The 24493-nt window shown below is 41.4% G+C and overlaps 1 protein-coding gene across 2 annotated transcripts in view; it reads right to left on the bottom strand.

The window, feature by feature from the left end:
- LOC147022555 (LIM/homeobox protein Lhx9-like) overlaps positions 1–24493 on the bottom strand; it is a 219712-nt gene that overhangs the window by 15481 nt on the left and 179738 nt on the right. The window contains exons 6-7 of one of the 2 annotated variants that reach the window (XM_085887244.1): positions 10236–10411; positions 1672–1737 (exon numbers count right to left, since the gene is read on the bottom strand). In XM_085887244.1, coding sequence (XP_085743370.1) covers positions 1672–1737; positions 10236–10411 — 242 coding nt within the window. The remainder of the gene's footprint in view (positions 1–1671; positions 1738–10235; positions 10412–24493) is intronic. The other variant, XM_085887245.1, reaches the window with a different exon arrangement.

The following is a 24493-nucleotide window of genomic DNA, read 5'->3' as shown; positions in this document are numbered from 1 at the left end:
GCTAAGAAAAGAGGTTTATGCTGGAGACAAGTTTTGGATCCATAAGTAAAATAAGCTATCCCATAGTATTTTAATAAAAACCTACATTGGGACCTTGGGAAGATTATGAAATTTGCCCAGGAGGATGACCCGTGTTGCAGACACAGGCAATATGAAGTTTTAGGAGAGGTGATGGTCCAATTCTGTCATTGTTTTGTCCTTTGAAAGGACAAAAGGGAGGAATGTGGAAGTGGAATAAACTATGTATGGAGCTCTCAAGGGAGCATTAATAGTTGTAACAGGTCTGAAAAAATAAAGGCATTCTGCCCACATTTCACAATATTGATCAAACCCATGTAATATGCAATAATTGAGAGGATTTCATTGGGAATATACATTTTCATTATTATATTTGTGTTCTATAAAGTAAATATATCTGCTTTTCGTGATGATAATTTAATATGTATTAATCAAATTGCCTAGAATTATTTAATTACCTGGAAACATCACATGAGTTCCAGTACTGCAACTGATCCCAACAAAGGCAAAGTGCATGCCCTCACATATCATACTACATGATTAAATAACTTATATATTCTTGTTTACTATATACTTAAATATATTGTAGCTCCTATATGCACCTGCTTTGTATCACAGTAACTGGATAAGAAGCTTGGAATGTTATCTGCCCTGGGAAAGTGTTAGAGTGGCCATTCCCTGAGGCTGTCATCAATGTCGGACCTTGAACAAAATGTTTGCACTTCTTCCTGATTGGTTGAACTCTGACTCACTTCTCCCTCACCTAAAGACAAACTACAAGCAGTTCCTTATCTTGTTTGGCTCAACAGTCTCATCGCACCATTGTTTGTTTGAGCATATAAAAAGGCCATTTGCTGGGGGCACTTAGAGAGGGTTCCACCATTGCTGTAGTGCCTCTCTCTATACGTATGTTCGAGTGATTCAACTCTGTGAAAATGAATTGCTGAAAGAACGTGAGTTTTTTTTCTTCCACAACAGCCAGTTCGTGAATGATTTGGGTTAAAAACAGCAAATACCATACCATGAACCAATACATTCCACATTCCTGTGACACCTTCAGTCAAACATCAGGCATGGACAGCCAGTTTGTGAAGGAGATGGGCAAAAAAACACTTACTGCAGCTGACCCCAACAGAAGTAAGCTGCATGCCAATGGTGAAACTGCAAATGCTGAATCCAATAATTTCATAGGTGGAAAACCCCTCATATAATTTCCTCATTCTGCTTTTAATTCAATCTATATTTTCATTGCAAACAGGATTATTCCAATCACAAAGTAATGCTATACCATTAACATAACAAAATAAAAACACTCATAAGGTAAACAAATACAGACACCGTTCTCACGTAACACCCAATACAGACTAATCTGCCAGCGAGAAAGGGCATATCCAAACACTTCGTATGGATCGAAAATTAAAATCATAATTGTATTGAGAAATTGATGAAACCTCCGACCCACCCACCTTGGAGTGGATAAAAACGGGGTTTTTCGGGTGGAAACTCAAAATCATAATTGTATTGAAATATCAAACCGGCGAATGTTTTTGCCAAACTCGTGATTGTGTTTACTTCCAGATCGGGAGCAGTTTCGTACGGATCGAAAGTCAAAATCATAATTGTATTGAGGTATTTATGAAACCGCCCACCCACCTTAGGGCATCCGTTGGGACCACAAAACGTTCCACAGAAGGTTTGATGGGGAGTAGTGCCCCAAAACTGAGGGAGTAGTGCGGAGACAGACAGACACTCCTGCTTTATCATACAAGAAAACAAAAACATTTTAAGAAAAATGTAAAAACATAGAGGGATGAAATTTCAAAGAAACAACCAAACAAGGAAGGAATGACACCACATGATGATTCCACAATACAACACCACGATCCTCTTATGGATTACCATCACGACATCTTTTGACATTTATTCTTTTGTTGGAGGATTGTGCTGGATGAAGAAGAATAATGAAGAACAATGACAATGAAGAATGACACCACATGACAATGCCACAACAATCCTATACTGGTTTAGCATCACGATATCTTTTGACGATGTTCCATCACAATCGCACAACAAAAGTATGTTGTGTCGTATTGTGGTATCGTAATGTGGTATCATTCTTCATTGTTATTCTTCTTATTCATTATTCTTCCTCATCCATCACAATCCCACAACAAAAGTAAAATGTCAAAAGATGTCGTGATGGTAACCCATAAGAAGATTGTGGTGTCGTATTGTGGAATCATAATGTGGTGTCATTCCTTCCTTGTTTGGTTGTTTCTTTGAGATTTCATCCCTCTTTGTTTTTACATTTTTCTTTAAATGTTTTTTTTCTTCTTTTTTCTGCAATTTTTTTGTAAGATTAAAATTCTTAATGTTTTATCTATTTGTTATGGAGTATAGTCTATAATATGGAGAATAGTAATACTCCATGATACTATACTACAGATTTCCATGAAGCTGTCGTACTCTGTGATACTACCTCATTCCATGGAATTTCAATTTAGATGGTAAACTATATAAAAACCTAATGACAGAGGTGGGGTGGGGTCGATTTGTACATTTGATTTGCTCCAGCCTGCCTCCACACATCAAAGGAGAAGGAGAAGGAGAAGGAGAAGGAGAAGGAGAAGGAGAAGGAGAAGGAGGAGGAGACATCTGAATATAAAACGCCATACATATTGATTGTGGACAGGCTTTGCATTTTGCATCTCCACTTTTGATCTTCCTCTTTGGGTAGTGCTGTATTTATTCAGTATTCAACATCTAAAAAAGGCTGTGATGAAAATCACATGAACAATCTCCCTCTCTTCACTCCTCACCCTGCCAAATTTTATACATATTCCTAAAGCGGATGTGGACGGCTTTTGCTTTCTTGTGTTTTATATACTTTTTCAAATTTTATTTCTCACGTGAAATTTATGAAAGCAATAAAACGTTTAATGTTTCACATATTTTGTTATTTTGGATTTAATCCATCCATGTTATTAAATTCTGCTTAAGCTATACATTCTACCCCTCCCCCCCTCAATCCTGGCTTTTGGTTCAGTACACGACGTGGATTACCACACGTCGTGTGCAGAAATGTCGATTCAAATATTGTTTCAAAAACAATAAAATGCTTGATGCTTTTTATATTTTGGTGTGGATTAAATCCATCAACGTTATTAAATTGCTTTAATACTTGTTTCAGTTGATTTGTGTGATGGTTTGGATATGTATCGCTTTTGGAATGGTTCTGGCCACTGTCCACCCCCCCCCCCCCACCTCACGCTCCTGGCCTGGTTTGCTTGGCTTCAGCAGTGATTGAGGTAGGTCAGGCCACAGTTTGGAAGGCAAAACAAATTAGAGGATAAGAATGAGTAAAGCAAACTATGAGCATCAGCAGCACTGCCATGACCTCAGTCAATGATGCTCCTGGGAACCTTGTGTTGCAAAGTTAACAAGAGCTCAAGTGAGCACAATATATGCCTGAACAAGAAGGTATATACAGAATTGTGCTACTATATGGAAAACAGCATCCTGGTTACCATGGCAACCACCTTAGATGACGAACGTATGTCGCGATACACCGTCTCCACAGTGTGTACCTATGTACCAAATATGAAACGTGAAAGTTGAAAACTTTGGGAGTTAGAGTGCGGACAGGAACGGATGGAAAACAGCATCCTGGTTGCCATGGCAACCACTTTAGATGACGAACGTATGTCGCGATACACCGTCTCCACAGTCTGTGCCTATGTACCAAATATGAAACGTGAAAGTTGAAAACTTTGGGAGTTAGAGTGCAGACAGACGGACGGACGGATGGAATCACATAATACGCCCCGATATATACATACATATATATATATATATATATATATATATATATATATATGTATATATATATGTATATATATATATATATATATATATATATATATATATATATATATATATATATATATATATGTATATATGTCTTCTTCTTCTTCGTTCGGCTACTCCCGTTAGGGGTCGCCACAGCGGATCATCCATATGATCCGCATAGTGATTTGGCACATGTTTTACACCGGATGCCCTTCCTGACGCAACTGTAGTCGCCTGTTACGACACAGGGATCTGGTACACCTATTTTAACCGGGGTATACACCGGCCCAGCACACTGGTACTCATTTCGCCGACCTCGGAAGGATGACAGGCTGAGTCGACCCCCTGGAGTTATACGACTTGGTATATACATATATACACATGCATACATACATACATACATATATGCAGTATATATATATATATATATATATATATATATATATATATATATATATATATATATATATATATATTCAGTGGCCCAACGAGGCTTGAACTCAGGACCTTTTGGGTCCCAAGCCGCTGCCCTAACCACTGCGCCAACACCAGGCTATATATACATATATATATATATATATATATATATATATATATATATATATATATATATATATATATATATATATATATATTGTTACGGTTGTGGAAATTCGCATTACACCATAAAGGGCCCTCAGGTGAGATATCTCCATAGGTACATGTGTAGTTAGCCCAAACCCGTTGTATAGAGGGAATTTATGTGATCCATCTCGGCTGCGACGCTTTGAGTTAGCCATTTTTCTGTTCTACATTTTATTTCAAACAATATCTCAACAACCACGCCATCCCTCCCACAGCGCCAACCACACGACAACGACGCCACCTCCACCACCTACGCAACCACATCATCGCTTCGACAACCATTCGCAAACACCACCACCTTCACCTTTACCTTCACAAATTCATCCCAAATCATCGCTTCTACGGCCATTCCCAAACACCACCAGTCAACACCAAACATCGTGTTCCTGGAGCCGTTCGGCCATGGAGGCCGAGCGCGTCGATCCGCGGATCAGGAATGCTTCACGCCCACTTCTCCTCCGTCCAATGGGCAAGCGCGAGGCAGCTTGGCCCCGCCCCCAGGTGCGTGTAGGTGAATTCCGTCTAGGTCCGTCTATGCAAATTTTAGGATCAGGGGAGGTTCACGCCGATTTTTACCCGACCAATGGCTGACCGGGGGGGGGGGCGGTGTGGCCCCGCCTCCAATCACGTCCTTTTCCGGGAATTTGCATATCGGCGCCTCCTGACACCTATAAAGAGACGAGCGCAAGGCGACTCGCGATAAGAGTGTGGAACTGCGAGAGTTGGTTATGAGAGAAGCGAGAAGATTGGAGCGTGGAGTGTTGGGAAGCGGAGTTGAGAGTTGAGCTGGAAGAAGGGGAGTGCGTGCGGTGGAGCTGCAGGCGGCGGGTCGCAGCAAGGGAGCTCGGGTTCGAGGCAAGGAGGACGGCGGTCGGCGACGAGGTTGCGGTGTGAGGGATCGCTCGTCTCGTCGCGGGACCCAAGCCAGCCAGCCACTCCCTCCCCCAGGGCATCAACAATTTCCCCAACCCCCGTGCTGAGATAGTGCAAAGGGGGCCCCGTTCCTCCCCCACCCCAAACGTGGTGCCAACGAGCACGCCAGGGGCCTGGAGTCGGGGCACAGCGGCGCGGACTTTTTGCGGCTTGCCCGCCAACGCGTCACAAGGACGCGGGTCACAACGTCCCCGGTCTCGCGGACCTGACCGCTCCTCTAGGTCCCGCGCACATTTGGCCTACGGGCCTGTCTGCCTCCTTGTCTGTGAGGGTGGCTTCCTTCTTTTGCTTTTGTGTAAATGTGAGTTGGCGCCGTCTGTGAAGAAAAACTGTGTAAGTGTTGCCCTGTGTAAGTGTTAGGTCGGTGTCAACTGTTTTCTTCTTGCCTTTGCTTTTTGTGTATTCTGTATGGCTGTATATACGTGCTTTCCGTGTGTCGTGTAATAAACTGCTTGCTTGTTGAACTGTGCCCATTTCGTTTCATCTTCTCTCTATTGACTCTCCATCTTGTTTCACGTAAGGGGTTCGTAGTGGGTGCAACATCCCGGTAATTAATCTGAACCGTCCAGGTCGACGATAACACCGCTCGGTTATCCCGATAGTACGGAACGGGCCGCCCAAGTGGCTCGTGTCCAGAGTCGACCTGTGGCGAGGTACGATCGCCCGGTTAACCATCCGCGTGGATACTTAGGTAGGTCGAGTTTGGCGAAAAACCCTACCCTACGCAGGTGGCCAAGTGGCACGATTGTGGTGAGGTCGAAAGACCCACCCGTGACTGGCTCCCGGCGTTGTGCCAAGAGGGTCACGACAGAATTGTCCGTCCGGTGGGTGACGTGCCGCGATTCGAGTTACGTGGCCGTTCGCACGCCGGCGGGCGCGAATTAGCAACAATATATATATATATATATATATATATATATATATATATATATATATATATATATATATATATATATATATATATATATATATATCGGGCGTATCGAAAGAAGATGACTGGACCCCCCATGAAGAGTATTTTATTGTGATAATATTTTAAGAAGGAATAACAAGGAAATCCAACACAGGTGGAGGCCATTCAGCCCATCATGCCTGCGCGAACACCACACCAACCCATCCACACATGATCCAAGGAGGAAAAATGCAAAAAAAAAAGTTTTTAATTAATGAAATAAATATTTTTGTTTGTTTGTTTCTTTTGGGGGGTTTTTTGGTATTTTTTTTTCGTAGTTTTTTGTGTTTTTCGTATTTTTTTTCCTTTCCTTCCCTCAGGGGAGGGGGCATGGGCTTGGTTTAAAACTCACATCAACCACACAACCCCCCTTGACAAGACCCCCACCAACACCACTCTGTACACATGTACATAATCACCCATCGATGCTCGAACTACCTAAAAGTCCTATCAACATCCCCATACCCCTCCATCTCCATAACTTCCAGGTACCTATCTCATTCTAATTTAAACTTATCTACTTTTTCTGCTGCCATGACCTTTCCAGGGAGACCATTCCATGCATTAACTCCTCTCTGAGTGAAAGTCCCCAACATTACTTCCGTCTTTACGCTCCTCTTCTTTACTCTCAAGCTATGGCCCCTGGTCCTATCACTGTCTACTCTGTTGAATAATTCATCTGTACTTATCGATACCTTTCATTATCTTAAACATCTCTATCATATCTCCTCGTAACCGCCTCCTTTCTAGGGCATAAAGCCCTGTCTCCTTCAGTCGCTCCTCATAGCTGAGTCTAGTTAGGCCCGGAATCAATGTAGTAGCCCTGCACTGAACCCTCTCGATGGCATTTATGTCCTTCCTGAGTTGTGGTGACCAGAACTGCACACAATATTCTAGATGTGACCCTCACTAAATTATTGTACAATGTTAACACCACCTCTTTTGAATGAAAATGATCCCCCTCTGAATACAACCTAAAACCCTGTTTGCTTTACCTACAGCTGCCTGGCACTGTGCTGCCTGCTTACCTCCCATATCTATTACCACCCCAGGATCCTGCTCCTGTGTGACACGCTCCAAAATTACCCCTTGCATCCTGTAATCTCTATTTTCATTGTTCTTTCCCATCCCCAACACTTTACACTTGCTCAGGTTAAATTCCATCTGCCAATCTTTTACCCAATCTATACAAGTATCAACACTTTCCTGTATCTGTTCACCACCCCCTCTGTTATCCACCTCACCTCCAAGCTTTGTGTCATCTGCAAATTTGGAAAGCTTACTCTTTACCCCATTATCCAAATCGTTGATGTAAATAATGAATAGTAGTGGTCAGAGTACTGATCCCTGAGGTACCCCACTACTTACATCCTCCCAACAAGACATCCTTCCACTCACAGCCATTTTTACTTCCCATCACTAAGCCAGTTTGCAATACAATTAGATACCTGACCAGCCACTCCACAAGCCCTCACTTTGGTAACAACCTCCGATGTGGTGCCTTATCAATTGCCTTCTTAAAGTCTAGATATACTATGTACACTGCCTTTCCATCATCCTCCCAATCAGACACTGCTTCATAGAACTCTAAAATATTTGTTAAACAGGAACTACCTTTGGTAAACCCATGCTGACTACCTTTAATTAGTTTGTATTTGTTTGAATGGTTCCTCATCCGGTCCTTAATTAAAGTCTCCAACACCTTCCCCACAACTGAAGTCAAACCAGGTCTTTCGTTTCCCAATTCTTCTCTGGATCCTTTCTTAAATAATGGTGTGATATTTACTACTCTCCAATCCTCCGGTACCTGTCCTGACTCCAGGGAACTATTGAAAATATCCATTAACATCTCGGTTACCTGCTCAGCCACCTCCATCAATACTCTCGGTTGCATGTTATCTGGACCCGGAGCCTTATCTACTCTTAGATTACCAAGCTGTTCCTTTACTTCCTCCACTCCAACCTGGATCTTCTGTAAGAGCCCTTCCTCACCTCCTTGATAAATACTCTCAGATATTGGAAATTCTCCTGACTGTTCTTGTGTAAAAGTTGAATAAAAATACCTGTTTAATAAGCCTGCCATCTCACTTTCATCACTAACTCCTCTCCCAGTGATGTTCCTCAATGGGCCCACACTGGTCCTAACCTGTTATTTTCCCTTGATATACTTAAAGAAAGCCTTGTTATTATGTTTAATATTTTTAGCCATGTCCTTCTCATACTCTCTTTTGGCTTCTTGAGTTATTTTATTGACTTGCCTCTGTTTTCTCCGATATTGATATAAATCTAACTCCAGTCCTGTTATTTTAAACCTAATAAATATCTTCTGTTTCTCCTCAAGAGCGTTCCTTATCTCACTCTTTGAAAAAAAAATTATATTTTAATTCATTTACTCTGTGAAAAATTTCCACTCAATTGTGAAAATTAAAAAAACAAGCGATTTTGAGCCGTATGCCTTCCTACATAGTTGTTTACAAAGTGCGTTCTGATTATCTGGCAAGAAAAAAGATTTTGAATATCTTTTTCACATGGTCAACTATGTGTGGGCTGTTCCAGAATTGGAACACCAACTAATTTACACGTTCTGGACCTTGATGAAAAAGCATTCAATGTTGTCAACTCTAAAGCATCACAATAATGTTCAATTTTGTTGATATTTCTGTTCAATATTTTTCAGCTTGAAAAATAAAATGTTGTTGTTGTTCGTCTTTCAGCTGCTCCTGTTAGGGGTCGCCACAGCGGATCATCCGTTATGATCCGCATACTGATATGGCACAGGTTTTACGCCGTATGCCCTTCCTGACGCAACCTTGGTCACCTCTTATGACACAGGAATAAGGATTGGGTTTCGCCATGATTCCGGGCTGCCCTACACCCTCTCATAGCGTAGCCCAGCGCAGAGCTCCCGTCATCAAGCGATCCTCCAACCCAAGCCTCCGAGTAGCCGGATGACAGGCGCACGCCACAACGCCCGGTTCAGCTTGAAAAATAAAATGTGCGTCTCTAAATATGTGCTTAATTGTGGTCGTCCAATCAATGTATGTTTGATCAGAACAACTCCGGATACTTTTGGGAGATATAGGGTGGGTTGGGAGGAGGGAGAGGAATGGGTGGGGTTGGAGGAAGGTGGGTGAGGTGGGGGGGGGGGGGTTGGAAAAGGGAGGGAAAGGGTGGAGGTGGGAGGAGGGAAGGGAAGAGTGGGAGGAGGGACCCGGCCTTGCCCAGCAGTGCTGGGTACTCCTGCTATTTTAAAATAAACATTACGATTTATATAAAACATCACGAGTGTGGTATTTGTGAATGTTTTGCAGATTGACTAGTGTCCCATTCAGCCACGACGTTAGTCACAGTAGGGTGTGTATTTAGTTAGTGGTCTATGGGTAATGGTCTCTTCCGGTTATAGTCATTGTAAATGCTCCTTTACTGCCTTCGACCAAGATTTAGTGAAAGTACTGAGGAAGTTGCAAAATGTAACATTTACGTAATGTACAATTCTGTGATTTACCACACAACAATTAAATTATTTCGCACGCAACAACAAATGAAGATGAAGGAAAAAAGTCTAGCAAAGAAAAGTCTCTATATACCTCATTAATGGCCTTGCACCTCATTAATGTAACGAGTGGATCGAGCATTCCCACGGAAAGAAAAATCCAGAAACTTCGACTGAAATGCATCATCAATCCAAGGAGAGGTACCACAGGGCATTACCATAGACCATTACCCAGAAGAGGACATATGCAAAGGTCACGTGTATTCACAAAGGTCGGTATCAATGCCAGTCGTGGATGGCGCCGTTTCAGACTTGTGTCCTCATCGGCGAGACATATGTAAAACAGACACACGACGACGGACAAACCTGAAGGACACGCTTGGTGAGGCCCGTTCTCTGTGCGAGCTGCCTGAGATCCTTGGCATCTGGATTGTGGTTCAAAGCAAAGTATGACTTCATAGCACGCAGTTGGTGGTGTTTGAAGGATGTTCTGAGACGTTTTGCCTTCTGGGTTGGAGCACCATTCTCATTGCACACCAAACCTGCAATATGTTATTATGTATGAGTTTAAATGGTATTTGCACATTGCATGATAATTGCCCGAGTACTTGACACAACAATACGTCGAAGAAACATTTGTCGATTAAGAAAGCAGCATACACATCCGACCATGAATGAAGGTTCAGGTCCAACGGTTTGACCACAGAGTGACCTACAAATGAAAGTAACGGTACAACGAATACACTAATATGTTAATACCTGTAACATTGTATCATACTTGGAGTTGAAGACCACTCTGTAGATGACATTATGAACCTGGGCCCGGTTGCTAGAAGCCCAGACAACTTAACCACTGGATAAGAGCTATCCTGTGGTTAAAATTCTTATCCGCTGGTTAACTACCCGATGGATAAACAATGGTTGGAAAGCTATTCACTGGATAGGGGCTGGATAAGGTGTGGATAAACTTTTGATTGGTAGATGGAAATGTCTCACAATGCATTGCACTGTCTCGTCTGCTTGCAAAAGAGTCATGGCAGCTAAAGTCAAACATACTAGAAAGAGGAAGGCAAACGTTCAGCCCACCAAATGGGATAAATGCTGTGTCTGGTGACACGAGAGCGTGTAAAGGAGGGCTCGTACCAGCAGTATCATCATACAGCGTGTGCCGATACGGCACGACATTGCCGTGATCAGTCATGCACATTGTTGTTTTCTACTGGTTCTCACCACATGCTTATTTGCTGGCATGATGATGTCATGACACATGTGGATTAATTACTAAAGCGCCATTAATAATATATCATGGAGTACGGCAGGACTCCGTGGAGAGGGATGATACTGGAAAAAAAAGAGACACCTATTCAAATGTGTACACAATGATATGCTCATAAACAACTATGGAGTGACGTCATAGGCATTTAAAAGCCATAACTTTTTATTCTCGAGCATTTTCTGAACTACCAAGACTTAAAAAGATGCCAGAATACATCGTGAAACTACCACAACGAGAGATCGATAAATCGCCAATTTGTACTTCTTCTCATTGTTCCCCTCTCAAAATAATGTAAAACTGCATCCCGACCTATCTCAATAACCGCTGAAGCCATGATGGTGATTCCAATGCCGGGAAGTTACTGTGTCTCTGGGCGAGTGCATGCAATCCAAAACTAAAAAATATAGAAAACATTAATTGTTTAATACGGAAAAGAAACCAAATGTAAATGTGGACTCAACAAAACCAGCCCAGGATCGTGAGGGATGGGGAATGGACAGTGGACAGAACCATTCCAAAAGCGATACATATCCAAATTTGAAGGGCACTTGGTGGAGAGCAAACCTCCACCACGCAATGCCTGATCCACAGGAACATATCGCGCCCAATACATTTTTGAAATATCATGCCATATATTGTTTTTAACCGTATCTCTCAAAAGTGAAGAATCCCCATAAAAATTAAATAATTATCGTATCCATATTTGGATTCAGATCTTCACCACAATCGAATCAAACATAGTGTTATATATCGGTTTAGCCCTATCTCTCAATGGTGAAGAATCACTTGATACATATCCAAACCGTCAACCAAAGCAAACTGAAGCAAGTATTAAAACAATTGAATAACATTGATGGATTTAATCCACACCAAATAACAAAATATATAAAACACCGAGCATTTTATTAATTTGACAAAAATATTTGAATCGACATATCCGCACCTATGTGTTCATCCACATATTGGACTGAACCCAAAGCTCCAGGATTGATGGGGGGACGGGTCGAATATACCAAAACCTTAATTTAATAACACCAAGTCGTGTATCGATTAAATCCAAACCAAGAGAACAAAATGTGTGAAACATTGAGCATTTTATTACTTTAAAAAATTGCAGGGGAGAAATAAAATTAAAAAATATATATAAAACACGAAAGCAAAGGCTGTCCGCAACCGCTTTAGGGGTCTGTATAAAATTTGGCGCTGTGATGAGCAAAGAGGGGGAGATTGTTCATGTGATATCCATCACAGCCTTTTGAGATGCAGAATACTGAATGAGATACAACAACACACAAAGAGGGAGATCAAAATAGAAATGTAAAATGCAAAGCCCGTCCGTATTAAAAATGTATAATGTTTTTTCATTCAGACGTCTTCTTCTTATTCTTTTTTTTATGTGCATAGACAAGCACGCACGCTGACACCAAGCAGGAGCTACTTTTATCTCCAGTTTAAGCATTATATGAAAACAAATTGAATGTATTAAAAAATAATAAAAAATAAAAAAACCATAAACATCTTGTTTGTCTACCTTCGATTTATTGTTGTCTTGCATTATGGTTTTTAATAAGAATAATTTTAACAAGCTCAAATGAGCTAAGATCCTCGTCCTCTTAATGATGACGTCATAAAAACGAATATGACGTCAATGTGATGCATCAGGTTCGCGATAAATTATCTGTGCTAATGCCCGGCTTAATTCCCGCAAACAAAATTCAAACAGCTTGCCTAGTTTCGGAGATAATGGTATAGGCGATTTCCATTAGCGGCGATATTATGACGTCAACTTTTTTTCTCGTAAGAATTTCCAAAATCGGAGATGGTTACTGTCTGCGCGTGGGCTTTCTGCATATACATGGCAAGTTTCACGAAGATTCGATGAAAACTCTGGGTTGTGAAACAAAAAATGTCAAAAAATAGGAATGACGTCATAAAAATTGATATGACATCATAGTGATGTATCATATGTGCGGTAATTCATCTCTGCTATGCCCTGTTCGATTCCCACAAACAGAATTCAAAAAGCTTGCCTAGTTTCGGAGATAAATTTTTAGCCGATTTCCATTAGCGGAGATATTTTGACGTCATACCTTTTTTTCTAGGAGGAATTTTCAAAATCGGAGATGGTTACTGTCTGCACAGGGTATTTTTACATATGTATGCCAAGTTTCAGGAAGTTTCGATGAAAACTGAAGGCTGTGAAACAAAAAAGTCCACAAGAACAACAACGTGAGTAAGACTGAGAGATCCACCACGAGGATCTAAAAAAAACATTTAATCATGTATGTTGTGTAAAACTGTGTAGTTGTTCATGAAGGAAATAACTTTTGCCTCCATGCTGCATTGTGGCTCGTGCCCGTGTCTGCGTGGTTCGTGCCTGTGTGGTTCGTGCCCGTGTCTGCGTGGTTCGTGACCATATCTGTGTGGTTTGTGCCCGTGTCTGCGTGGTTCGTGCCTGTGTGGTTCGTGCCCGTGTCTGCGTGGTTCGTGCCTGTGTGGTTCGTGCCCGTGTCTGCGTGGTTCGTGACCATATCTGTGTGGTTTGTGCCCGTGTCTGCGTGGTTCGTGCCTGTGTGGTTCGTGCCCGTGTCTGCGTGGTTTGTGCAGGCTGTGCATGGATAGGATGTGCAGAGAACCCAAAGAGAAACTCACATGCATGGACAAACAGATGGCCATTAGGGCTACGGGTTCAGCTTCAACTGCAGAACCTGTCCTACGTTTACATCCCATTGTGGCCGAACAAATGAGAGGCCATTAAGTTTGCTGAATGAGTCTGCACGTAGTCTGGCACCGTGAGGATGAGGGATATTTATTTATTTATTTGTTTGTTTGTTACCATTGAGTTTGCATTTCAATCCCACCCCCCCTCCCTCCCTACAGACTTACACTCCCCACCTCTACCCCTGTCCCCTTTCTTGGAGATAGCTTGTCAGGACCGTGTATATGTGAAAGTCCCTCACAACCGACAGGGGATGGGGGAGGAGAATTAATTAATCACCGTGGAATTCATTGAAGTGTTTTGTTTCACGAAATGATTTAATTCACATTTTTTTGGTGGAAGGCAAAGGAAATGAAGACAAACTTAACCGTGCACAGCAGGGGTCGCTCGATGGATGAATATGTCTTCAGTGGAGCTTCAACGGTCAATGCACACATTGCACCATCAGAGCTATTTTAACGTGTGGTACGAACAGGTAAAAAGTAAAGGTGTACCATGATTAGGCCGGGGTTAGGACACATCTAAAGGTGCGCACAATGCATCACCTAGTATAATGCCATCCCTGAAACCACCATGGAGATTGCACAGATAGATTGCAATAAGCGGATTGCTCAGGATATGGCTATCATGGTTAGAGCCAGGCCACTTTGCTCCCACATTTGTGAACTTTCCTGTCCAGATAGAAAATGACAATTACTAGGAAATACAGGTGAGTACATTATCAAGACAATTGACTGATGGTACCTGTGCACCTTTCATAATTATGTACTATAATCATATAAATATTAAAACTATCCACATTGTGAGGAAATAGAGATGCATTTCTTGGTCTTCATTCACTTTACTGTGATGTAGGCATCTATTTAAAGGTAGAATCGCAATCTTTACCTGTACGGTCGCAGTTGCTTGAACGTTTATGCTGTGGTACTGTGGTACTGTGGTACTGTACCCAGTTGAGAAAGACATCTTTATTCTCTTTCGGGGCCTGAATCTGAACGTGAGTAAAATCAATGCACCCGATGACGGTCGGGAATCCCCTCCTCTAGCAAAATCCTTGACGGATATTGTCCCGGTCTGCAGGGCGTGACCATTTAATAGAGTCTCTCACTCTTTGTGACATGGCTGCAGGCACTCTATGGACCATACAGCTGCTAGTTGTGGAATTGTCAATCCCGAAAGAATCACTAACGAGTTGACGAAATACACACGTGGAAAAAAATATTAAGGCAATGCAAAGTAGTATCACTGGCAAGATTGCACAGTTCCATTTCATATCACGCATCAAACCGTCGCGTACTAAATAAAAAATGAAGGTAAAACTTACCTTACTAAATCGATAATGGCCATGGAACTCATGCTCTGAATATTCACGCATTGGATCAACACGTTTGCGGAATTTCCGTTCAACGTTCATCCGATAGATGTCGAAAAAGCTGGATTGTTTGCCATTTCGAATTGGACAAACCTTCGCACGAGTCACGAACCACGGATAAGGCTTATCTGGGCCAGATTAGGCCGGATAGAGTTATCCAGAAAAATTACTAATTTATCCAGTGGATAAAGTTATCCAGGCTTTGAGTAACGGAACCTAGCCAGAGGATAAATTTTATTTGCAGGATAGGTGATTTATCCCATGGATAGTGCTTATCCATGCTTCTAGCAACTGGGCCCTGTGCCCTTAAGGGGAGTATCTACCGAGGGTATCCATGCACCCCCCCCCAGGACTCTACCAAACCAAGTTTTATGGTCCTTTTATGGTCCGATTACACATTTGAGAGGATAACAAAAAAGAATTTCCCGGCACTCTGGCGATATTCAAGATGGCGTCCAAAATGGGTAAAATCATAGAATACGGTATATAACATCTCAAAAATGTGGCAAATTGGAAAAATAATCATTGACATTTGGTTCCTGATCATTAGTTACTAGTTTATGGGCTTGTAGCATGGATACGCTGTGGTCCTAAATGATGAGAAAGCTTAGATATTGAACCCAGTTTTAATAAGATAAACAATCTTTATGTTATATAATGCCCAAGTGTCTGTTGTTTCAGAAAATGTATACTTAGCTCTGGGTCCGATGGATGTAGTTGCTTACAAAGCATGTTTTTTTTATCCAAACACAGGCTATTTTTCCCATTTTTATAGCTCATTTTTTAGAAATGGGTTCCATGTATGATTGAATATGTTGTCCACAATGGTTGAAAATGTATTTTTTGTTTGATATATATCATTATACATAAGAATAGAACAATTCCTCGAAACAGTACATTTCTTATGACCTTCTGCATATCTTAGCACCTTCAAATGTGTAAAATCTCAGATTTTGCAAAATTTCCCCCAGTCATAGTGAAGCTTACAAAATCTTATTCCAGAAATTTGAAATGCATCTGATAGAACATCTTAAATAGCAATTTACTTCTGCATAAAGTGATGATTTAAAATGGCAAGTTTCAACATGGATCATTACTACATACCAGTTTAGTACCACTACATTACTACATACTTCCATGATTGGGTCAAAAATGTTAGGAAGTACGTAACAAATTGCATTTACCAAGCTGCTACAAAATTACTGGTAGCGATAAGCTTGATTTTATAACCATAGAATAAGTTTACCCTATGATATAAAAATCAATACCAAAGGCCAGTTTGGGTTCAGTACACAGAACATCAAAGGTCGTTAGGAAGAATGTAACGTTTTTAGGAAATCTGCACTTTTAATCCTAAGATGTTAGTTTGGTTCATCACAGCATGTATTTATATGGTTAAGTTTATGTGCATATTATATTTATGACCTGAATGAACACTGATCAATTTGATCAATTTGTTAATTTCATATGACCTTGACCTCTTTCATATGACTTTTATTTTTTGGTCCCCCGTGTCCTAAATGTGTACATAATACATTGCTACAAGCGTATGATAATTGGCTGTATACCGTCTGTAGATACTTGACTACTTGTGCACAAGACAAATTGATTGGTTGGACAAGTCTCTATTTACTAAATGGGTATCTTTTCTCAACTGCCAATTCTCTTCTAACATTTTTTCCTCATCACTTGTGTCCTGATAACATGGACAAACTTCTTTATTTAGGGAAAAGTAATACTGCAAGCTGAACACCAGATTTTTGGAATGTGATCAGTATTCCGATAACAAATTGTTTCCTCTCTCAAAACATAAATCATGTCAGCATCGAAGCAACAGAGTTAGGAACAATGTTTCCAGGTACAATGTTCCAGGTACAATGTATACCCCTCAAATAGTCTGCACCTGTCTATTCTTCATCTGTATTGAGAAATACTCGTTCAGTATTTACTAAAACTCAGGCCATTATGAGCCATCAATGCATTATGTACGCAAATAATGTGGATTATTTAACTTATCACCCCCTCCCCACGACCCGGTAGACTCAATGTATGAACCAGTTTAAATCCCAAAACATGTCTACAAGGTACAGTTCATCGTGCAAGTGCCCACATGTACATAAGCACTGATGAATGCAGTGTGACAGACGCACGAATAGCATTTCGATATATACACGGTGGGTCAGAGACAAGGCAAGTGGAACATTAGAAATTATGTAGATGTGAAACGATGGTGCCCTCTCACAATGACATATTTCCTTTTTGGCTTCCACCACACATTACAATATGGATTCTTTACAAGTTCTGCATTTAAAACTGCCAATTGTCATATATATATATATATATATATATATATATATATATATATATATATATATATATATATATATATATATATATATATATATATATATATATATATATCTTCTTCTTCTTCTTTCGGCTGCTCCCGATCGGGGTCGCCACAGCGGATCATCCGTATGATCCGCATAGTGATTTGGCACATGTTTTACGCCGGATGCCCTTCCTGACGCAACCCTGGTCGCCTCTTACGACACAGGGATATGGTACACCTATTTTAACCGGGGTATACACCGGCCCAGTATACTGGTACTCATTTCGCCTACCTCGGAAGGATGACAGGCTGAGTCAACCCCCTGGTGTATTAATTCAGTGGCTCAACGGGGCTTGAACTCAGGACCTTTTGGATCCCAAGCCGCTGCCCTAACCACTGCGCCAACACCAGGCATATATATTTGTGTATATATATGCATTGGGACCATACTCTGTGCAGAGCGTTGTGCTGCCTCAGCAGTCTCCTTGACTATTGAGCACAATCCTGGGCGGGTTGCCACTCCGCCACAGGATACCAGCAAGCTGGCACTCATTTTGCCGACCTCGGAAAGATGACAGGCAGAATCAACCGCACCTAGTATTAATTCAACAGCTCAGTGGAATTTGAACTCAACTCAAGATCCAAAGATCCAAAGTCCACCACCCTAACCATTAAGCCAACACCAGACATCTATGTATGTATGTATGTATGTATATATATGTATATATATGTATATATATGTATATATATGTATATATATATATATATATATATGTATATGTATATGTATATGTATATGTATATGTATATGTATATATATATATATATATATAGAGAGAGAGAGAGAGAGAGAGAGAGAGAGAGAGAGAGAGAGAGAGAGAGAGAGAGAGAGAGAGAGAGAGAGAGAGAGAGAGAGAGAGAGAGAGAGAGAGAGAGAGAGAGAGAGAGAGAGAGAGAGAGAGAGAGAGAGAGAGAGAGAGAGAGAGAGAGAGAGAGAGAGAGAGAGAGAGAGAGAGAGAGAGAGAGAGAGAGAGAGAGAGAGAGAGAGAGAGAGAGACACATCTCTCACCTAATCAACTAAACACAGGTGGCTTGATTACATAAACAATTGACCCCTCCCACACTCCTCCAGCCATAGAAGCTGCACAAAGCAACCCAAGAACACTGACACAAGGTAAGCGCTATACTGTTTCGAACCCTTCCCAGAGTTCCTCAACAACTATAAAGACGTTCACACATCGTACACACATGAGAATCCCAATGCTACACACCTTAGCTACCGGACAGGTTTCATCACTTATTGGCGAATCATCAGCGAGAGCGTAGACAGCAATGCATACCAATGAGGCTACCAAGTACGTACCACGTGCAATGCTTACAACCTCATTGGTATGCATTGCTGTCTGTGCTATTGCTGTTGAGGAACTTTGGGAAGTTTTTTTTAACACCTTGACCACCTTTAAAAAAAAAAACTTGGGGTTTAAGGAGTTCTACGAGGGGGGGAGGGTGGGGGTTGCCCCTCAAAATTTGTATTTGCCTTCTTTTCTGAAGCCACACGCACAATTTTGATGAAACTTGATCACAACCTTTATCACCCGTGATGTACCAAATGGCACTAAAAAAAGAATCCAAAGGTATTTACTTTCTTCTCCATTATATATTTTGTGGGTCATCCATGCCTACCAGTGGTTGCCTGATTATCTTATCCAGCCACTACAAGGTGAGCGCCCAGGGGTATTGCCCCTATGTTTAACATCTCTGTGAAGTTCTTTGTCATCATTCCTGTAGGTCCAACTATCACTGGTACAACTTTGGCATTCTTCAGCTTCCAGGATCTTCTCACTTCATTCTTGAGGTCTTGGTGTTTGGTCATTTTCTTCATTTCTGCATCATTTCGTCCAAAATCACTGCTATAAACACTTCAATCAGCAATGCCTTCTTCTCTCTTTTTTTTTTAACCTAAGTATGGATATGTGGTCGCAACACTTTGTTTTCTATGTTCACCCTCGATGGGATCATTAGTTTGAACGTGAGCGGTTGATACTTCCATGTTTTCAGTGATTACTCTTGGTTCATGTTCCCACAAATTTTCTGGAACTGGGACATTAAAGTTTTTGCAGATGTGCCAGTGGATTACTTTATAAACACTGTTGTGTCCTTGTGTGTGCAGCTGTTCTGACATGAGGTGGTTTTTGTGTGTGTTCGGTCATTAAGCATAACATATCATTTTCTTTACTAACCCCACCCGTCCTCGACCCCTCACCTTTCTCTCTTATTCTTTTTTTTCATTCTCATTCTCTCTCTCTCTCTCTCTCTCTCTCTCTCTCTCTCTCTCTCTCTCTCTCTCTCTCTCTCTCTCTCTCTCTCTCTCTCTCTCTCTCTCTCTCTCTCTCTCTCTCTCTCTCTCTCTCTCTCTCTCTCTCTCTCTCTCTCTCTCTCTCTCTCTCTCTCTCTCTCTCTCTCTCTCTCTCTCTCTCTCTCTCTCTCTCTCTCCCCTCCAAATCACATCCCTCCATCCTGTGGTATAGCAACGTTTGGTGAGTCATAGCCCTCCCACCTCCTCCCCCTTCTGAGCTTCCCTTCTCTCCCCTCCCTCTCTCTCTCAACTTCCTCATTAAAAAACCTCGACAGCGAAGTGATGGGTTGTGTGTGTGTGTGTGTGTGTGTGTGTGTGTGTGTGTGTGTGTGTGTGTGTGTGTGTGTGTGTGTGTGTGTGTGTGTGTGTGTATAAAGATATATATAAAAACTGGGCGAGAACATTGACCCCTGATAGTGGAAGGGGTCAATCATTTATATAATCCTAGCCACCTGGGTGTAGTTGATTAGGTGAGAGCTGATTGGCTCTTCCCTCCATTCACAGGTGAGAGATGTGGGTTTGTCTTTGTACATATACATACATGCACAAATATACTCGCAAATACAATGGGAGGAGGGGGGGGGGTGGGAGGGAGAGAAGAGGGAGGGAGAGAGAGAGAGGAAGCAGATGCAGGGTGAGAGGGGGGGAGTAAAGGCAGAGAGGATGAATAAGGGGGAGGGGAGAGCAAGAAAGGGTGGGAGGTGGGGAGAGTGACACCTCACTAAAATTCTAGTTCGAGGAAATTTGTGGGAAAATGAACCAAAAGCAATCACTGAAAACATTGAAGTACCGCTCACGTACGACCTAATGATCTCATCGGGCATGAACATCGAAAATAAAGCATTGCGACAGGATATCATACTTAGGTATAAAAACAATGAGAAGACATTGCTAATTGAGGTGTTAATACAAGTGATTTTGGACCAACGATGCAGAAATCAAGAAAATGACCAAACACCAAGACCTCAAGAATGAAGTGAGAAGATCCTGGAAGCTAAAGAATGCCAAAGTTGTATCAGTGATGACGAAGAACCTCAAGGGAATGATGACAAAGAACCTCACAGAGATATTAAAAACCATCCCTGGGAATATTACTACAAACGAACTACAGTTGGAAGTTGTCCTGGGTTCAGTAACAATCCTGAAGAGAGCCCTCGGCACAAAATTTTGAAAACAGAAAACTTCACATCATGATTGGTTCGTGAATCTGAGCCCACCCTGGGAGGACTCCATTCCACATTCTGAAACTTACACATGTAGATACCAATCAACGACACGCACGCACGCACGCACACACACACACACACACACACACACACACACACACACACACACACACACACACACACACACACACACACACACACACACACACACACACACATCCGTTCTGGTAATACAGTTCAAATACATACACACACGCACAAATGAACACATGCATAAAATACATAAAAACGACAAACACAAAGATTTACTTTTAAACAGAGTTCTTTGAACGAGGAATTCAAGTGTGAAATTAGCGAAATTCAAATGAAAAAAATGTATCAAGACACAACACAAAATGTCGATCTCTCAGCCTTCACAGCAAGATCATGGCACACACCTGGTCAGACGGACCTTATTGTTTTTTTATAAATGTATCGATAACGAAGTGAGGGGTGAATTATATTTAAAGGAGATCGTACAAAAGGTAAAATAAAACGGCATCCTGTAAAAATAAAATTGCACATTTTCAGTGGATGAGACACCTCCAGAGGAACCAACCGCACGGCACCGCAGGGCCCAACACAGGTGGAAACGTATGTGTGTTTAATCGATGTTCCATTGAAAGCACGGGTACTTTATCGAAATGAACAACCAAGCAGCTTGGAGAGCGCTCGCTAAGTGGCTTAAGCACTCAAGCAAGCACTCAAACGAAATGAGAAAAAAAGGCTCATTTGGCACACGATTAGTCACACATTAAACATACACCTCCCAGAAACGCCTGAAATGTCAAATATGTCTGAATTGGACAAATGAACACTTTTCTAGGAGTCTGAACTGCTTGCAAGTTCGATTCTGGAGCTTAAATTTTGTCATCCTCCTTAGTTGAAGAGATACTCATGTTGATCGCATGTGCAGAAATGAAATAAAGCAACGAACGCTGACGTCTCCGGGTGTTTATAACATTGCAATGTACCCAGCGATTCGTAGTTCTGATGAAAAGGCATTCGATAACATGAGTGAGGAAAGTGGAAAAAACAACTTCAGCATCAAGAAATCATCATGGCCTGTTCCAGGTTAAGGCATGGTTGAGCAGGCCAAAAAACATGGCGGCTTCAGACCCCAGCGAGGTTACCCAGGAAACGCCTTAAGACCCCAGAGAGCGAGGTGGCCGAGGATCACCTGATGAAGGATACAATTAAATAAGGCCGTTAATTATGTTCAAAAGACGTGTTTTAATTAACCCAAACACCCAGTTTTCATTCTTGCACTTCCTTGGAGTTTTCTTAGTGTGCAAGTAAAGTAAAGTTTCAGGCAGTTTGGTTTTAGAGTTATGGAGGAGATACCCACTGACCCAAACACACACACACACACACACACACACACACACACACACACACACACACACACACACACACACACACACACACACACACACACACACACACGCGCACACGCACACGCACACGCACACACACACACACACACACACACACACACACACACACACACACACACACACAAACACACAATTTTAGCTCTAAATATAATATCACCAATATGACAAATAAATTTGTGCAAAATAAATATTTGTATTATGATTGGTGTAAATCATGACAACACAGCACATATGTGACGTCAATCTCTGCAACAATGTGTGGAGAGGCGAGCGCATACATATTTGAGATATGGTTGTGGACGCATGCACATGAAAATTGAGACCAAATCCATAAGCCCCTGTTTCGGACCAAGTACAACGGGGTTAATAATCAGCAAAGAGTACCGACGCAGAATAAGACCAATTCTGAAGTCATCCTTCTCTCCAAGGACCAAAAGCAAAGCGATAAGCCAACTTGCATGCCACTATTGCAATATTGCTGACTAATTATAAACTGTTCACAAATGGACATTTACAATTTAGACACCAAAACAAGGAAACTTCAAAATATTCACAAGATGTTCTGCAAAAACCAATGCATACCGAGGTTGTACTTACCGAGATGAGCAGGAGGAGGCCCTCGAACGGAGCTTAAGCAAGTGCACAGAACATTGTGTGTCGGACTCGTGGAATATGTGAAAAGTTCATCAGACTAGCGGATGAGATTTGCATATGAGCAAGAAAACAACAAACCAGAAAAGGGATCCTTAATACACTGAGCAACAAATTTCCCAAAACGGATGCAAACGAGAAGGGCACTCGGTGGAGTGCACACCTCCACCATGCAATGCCTGATCCACGAGAACATATCAGGCCCAATACATTTTTGAAATATCATTCTCCATACCGTTTTTGGCCCGATCTCAAAATGGTGAAGAAGCACTTAAATTATCGGATCTGGATTCAGATCTTCACCCAAATTTAATCAATTCTTCCTTGTCACACACCCAACGTGTCCACAAAGTTTTGTCCGCATCCGTCAACAACATTTTGAGATATCATGTTATGTCATCGGTTTCGCCCAATCTCTCAATGGTGAAGAAACACTGAAACAATTATCAGATCCAGATTCAGATCTTCACCAAAATTGAATCAATTCTTTATTTTCACACCCAACATGTCCACCAAGCTTTGTCGGCCATCTGTACGACAAAGCACTCGCCAAGTGGTTTATCACTCAAGCAAGAATTCCAACGAAACGATTGATAAGGAATGGCTGGCTTGGCAAGCGATTCGGAATTATGAAGATCAGACATTCGATGATGAATGCTTTGTCGTATAGGACTGCTGCAGTCTGTTCCCAGGCAAAAGGCATTTAAGGAGGCTGAAACAAAATGGCACATTAAGACCCATGAGAGGGTGGGTGGGCTGACCAAGGCGAAGCCTGTTTTTGTTTTTGCATGGCGAGATGAGTAATTATCTTCAAAAATGGTCATTCAATTTATCCAAACACCCAATTTTCATTCCTGCACTCCCTTGGACTTCACTTTGTATGTGTGCAAAGTGTCAGGCTTCTAGGTTTTATGGTTTTTGAGTTATGGAGGAGACACACTGACATTAATAAGTGTATTATATACTGAACATATGTATGTATATATATATATATATATATATATATATATATATATATATATATATATATATATATATATATACACACATGTAAATATGTGGATATATTAATTTATTTTGAGACATTTTGAGAGAGAGAAACTTTGAAGGACATTACCAGAAAAAGACAACCACAAAGCTTTTCGTCATGCTCTCTTCAGCTGAAATTCGCACAAAGTGAATGAGGTAATGAATAACAGTCTAATAGACACCGATCAACAAAGTCAATTCTGATTGGACGTTCTCAACCAATACATCAACACCTCCCAACAGTCTCGGTGGGAGGATCCTGTACAGTGTTCAGCTCTCAAATTGTA

Source organism: Eptatretus burgeri, chromosome 7, assembly GCF_056783735.1.
Source record: "Eptatretus burgeri isolate ZD-2024b chromosome 7, Ebu_testis_v1, whole genome shotgun sequence".
Classification (NCBI taxonomy): domain Eukaryota; kingdom Metazoa; phylum Chordata; class Myxini; order Myxiniformes; family Myxinidae; genus Eptatretus; species Eptatretus burgeri.
This window is presented reverse-complemented; position numbering and strand designations above follow the sequence as displayed.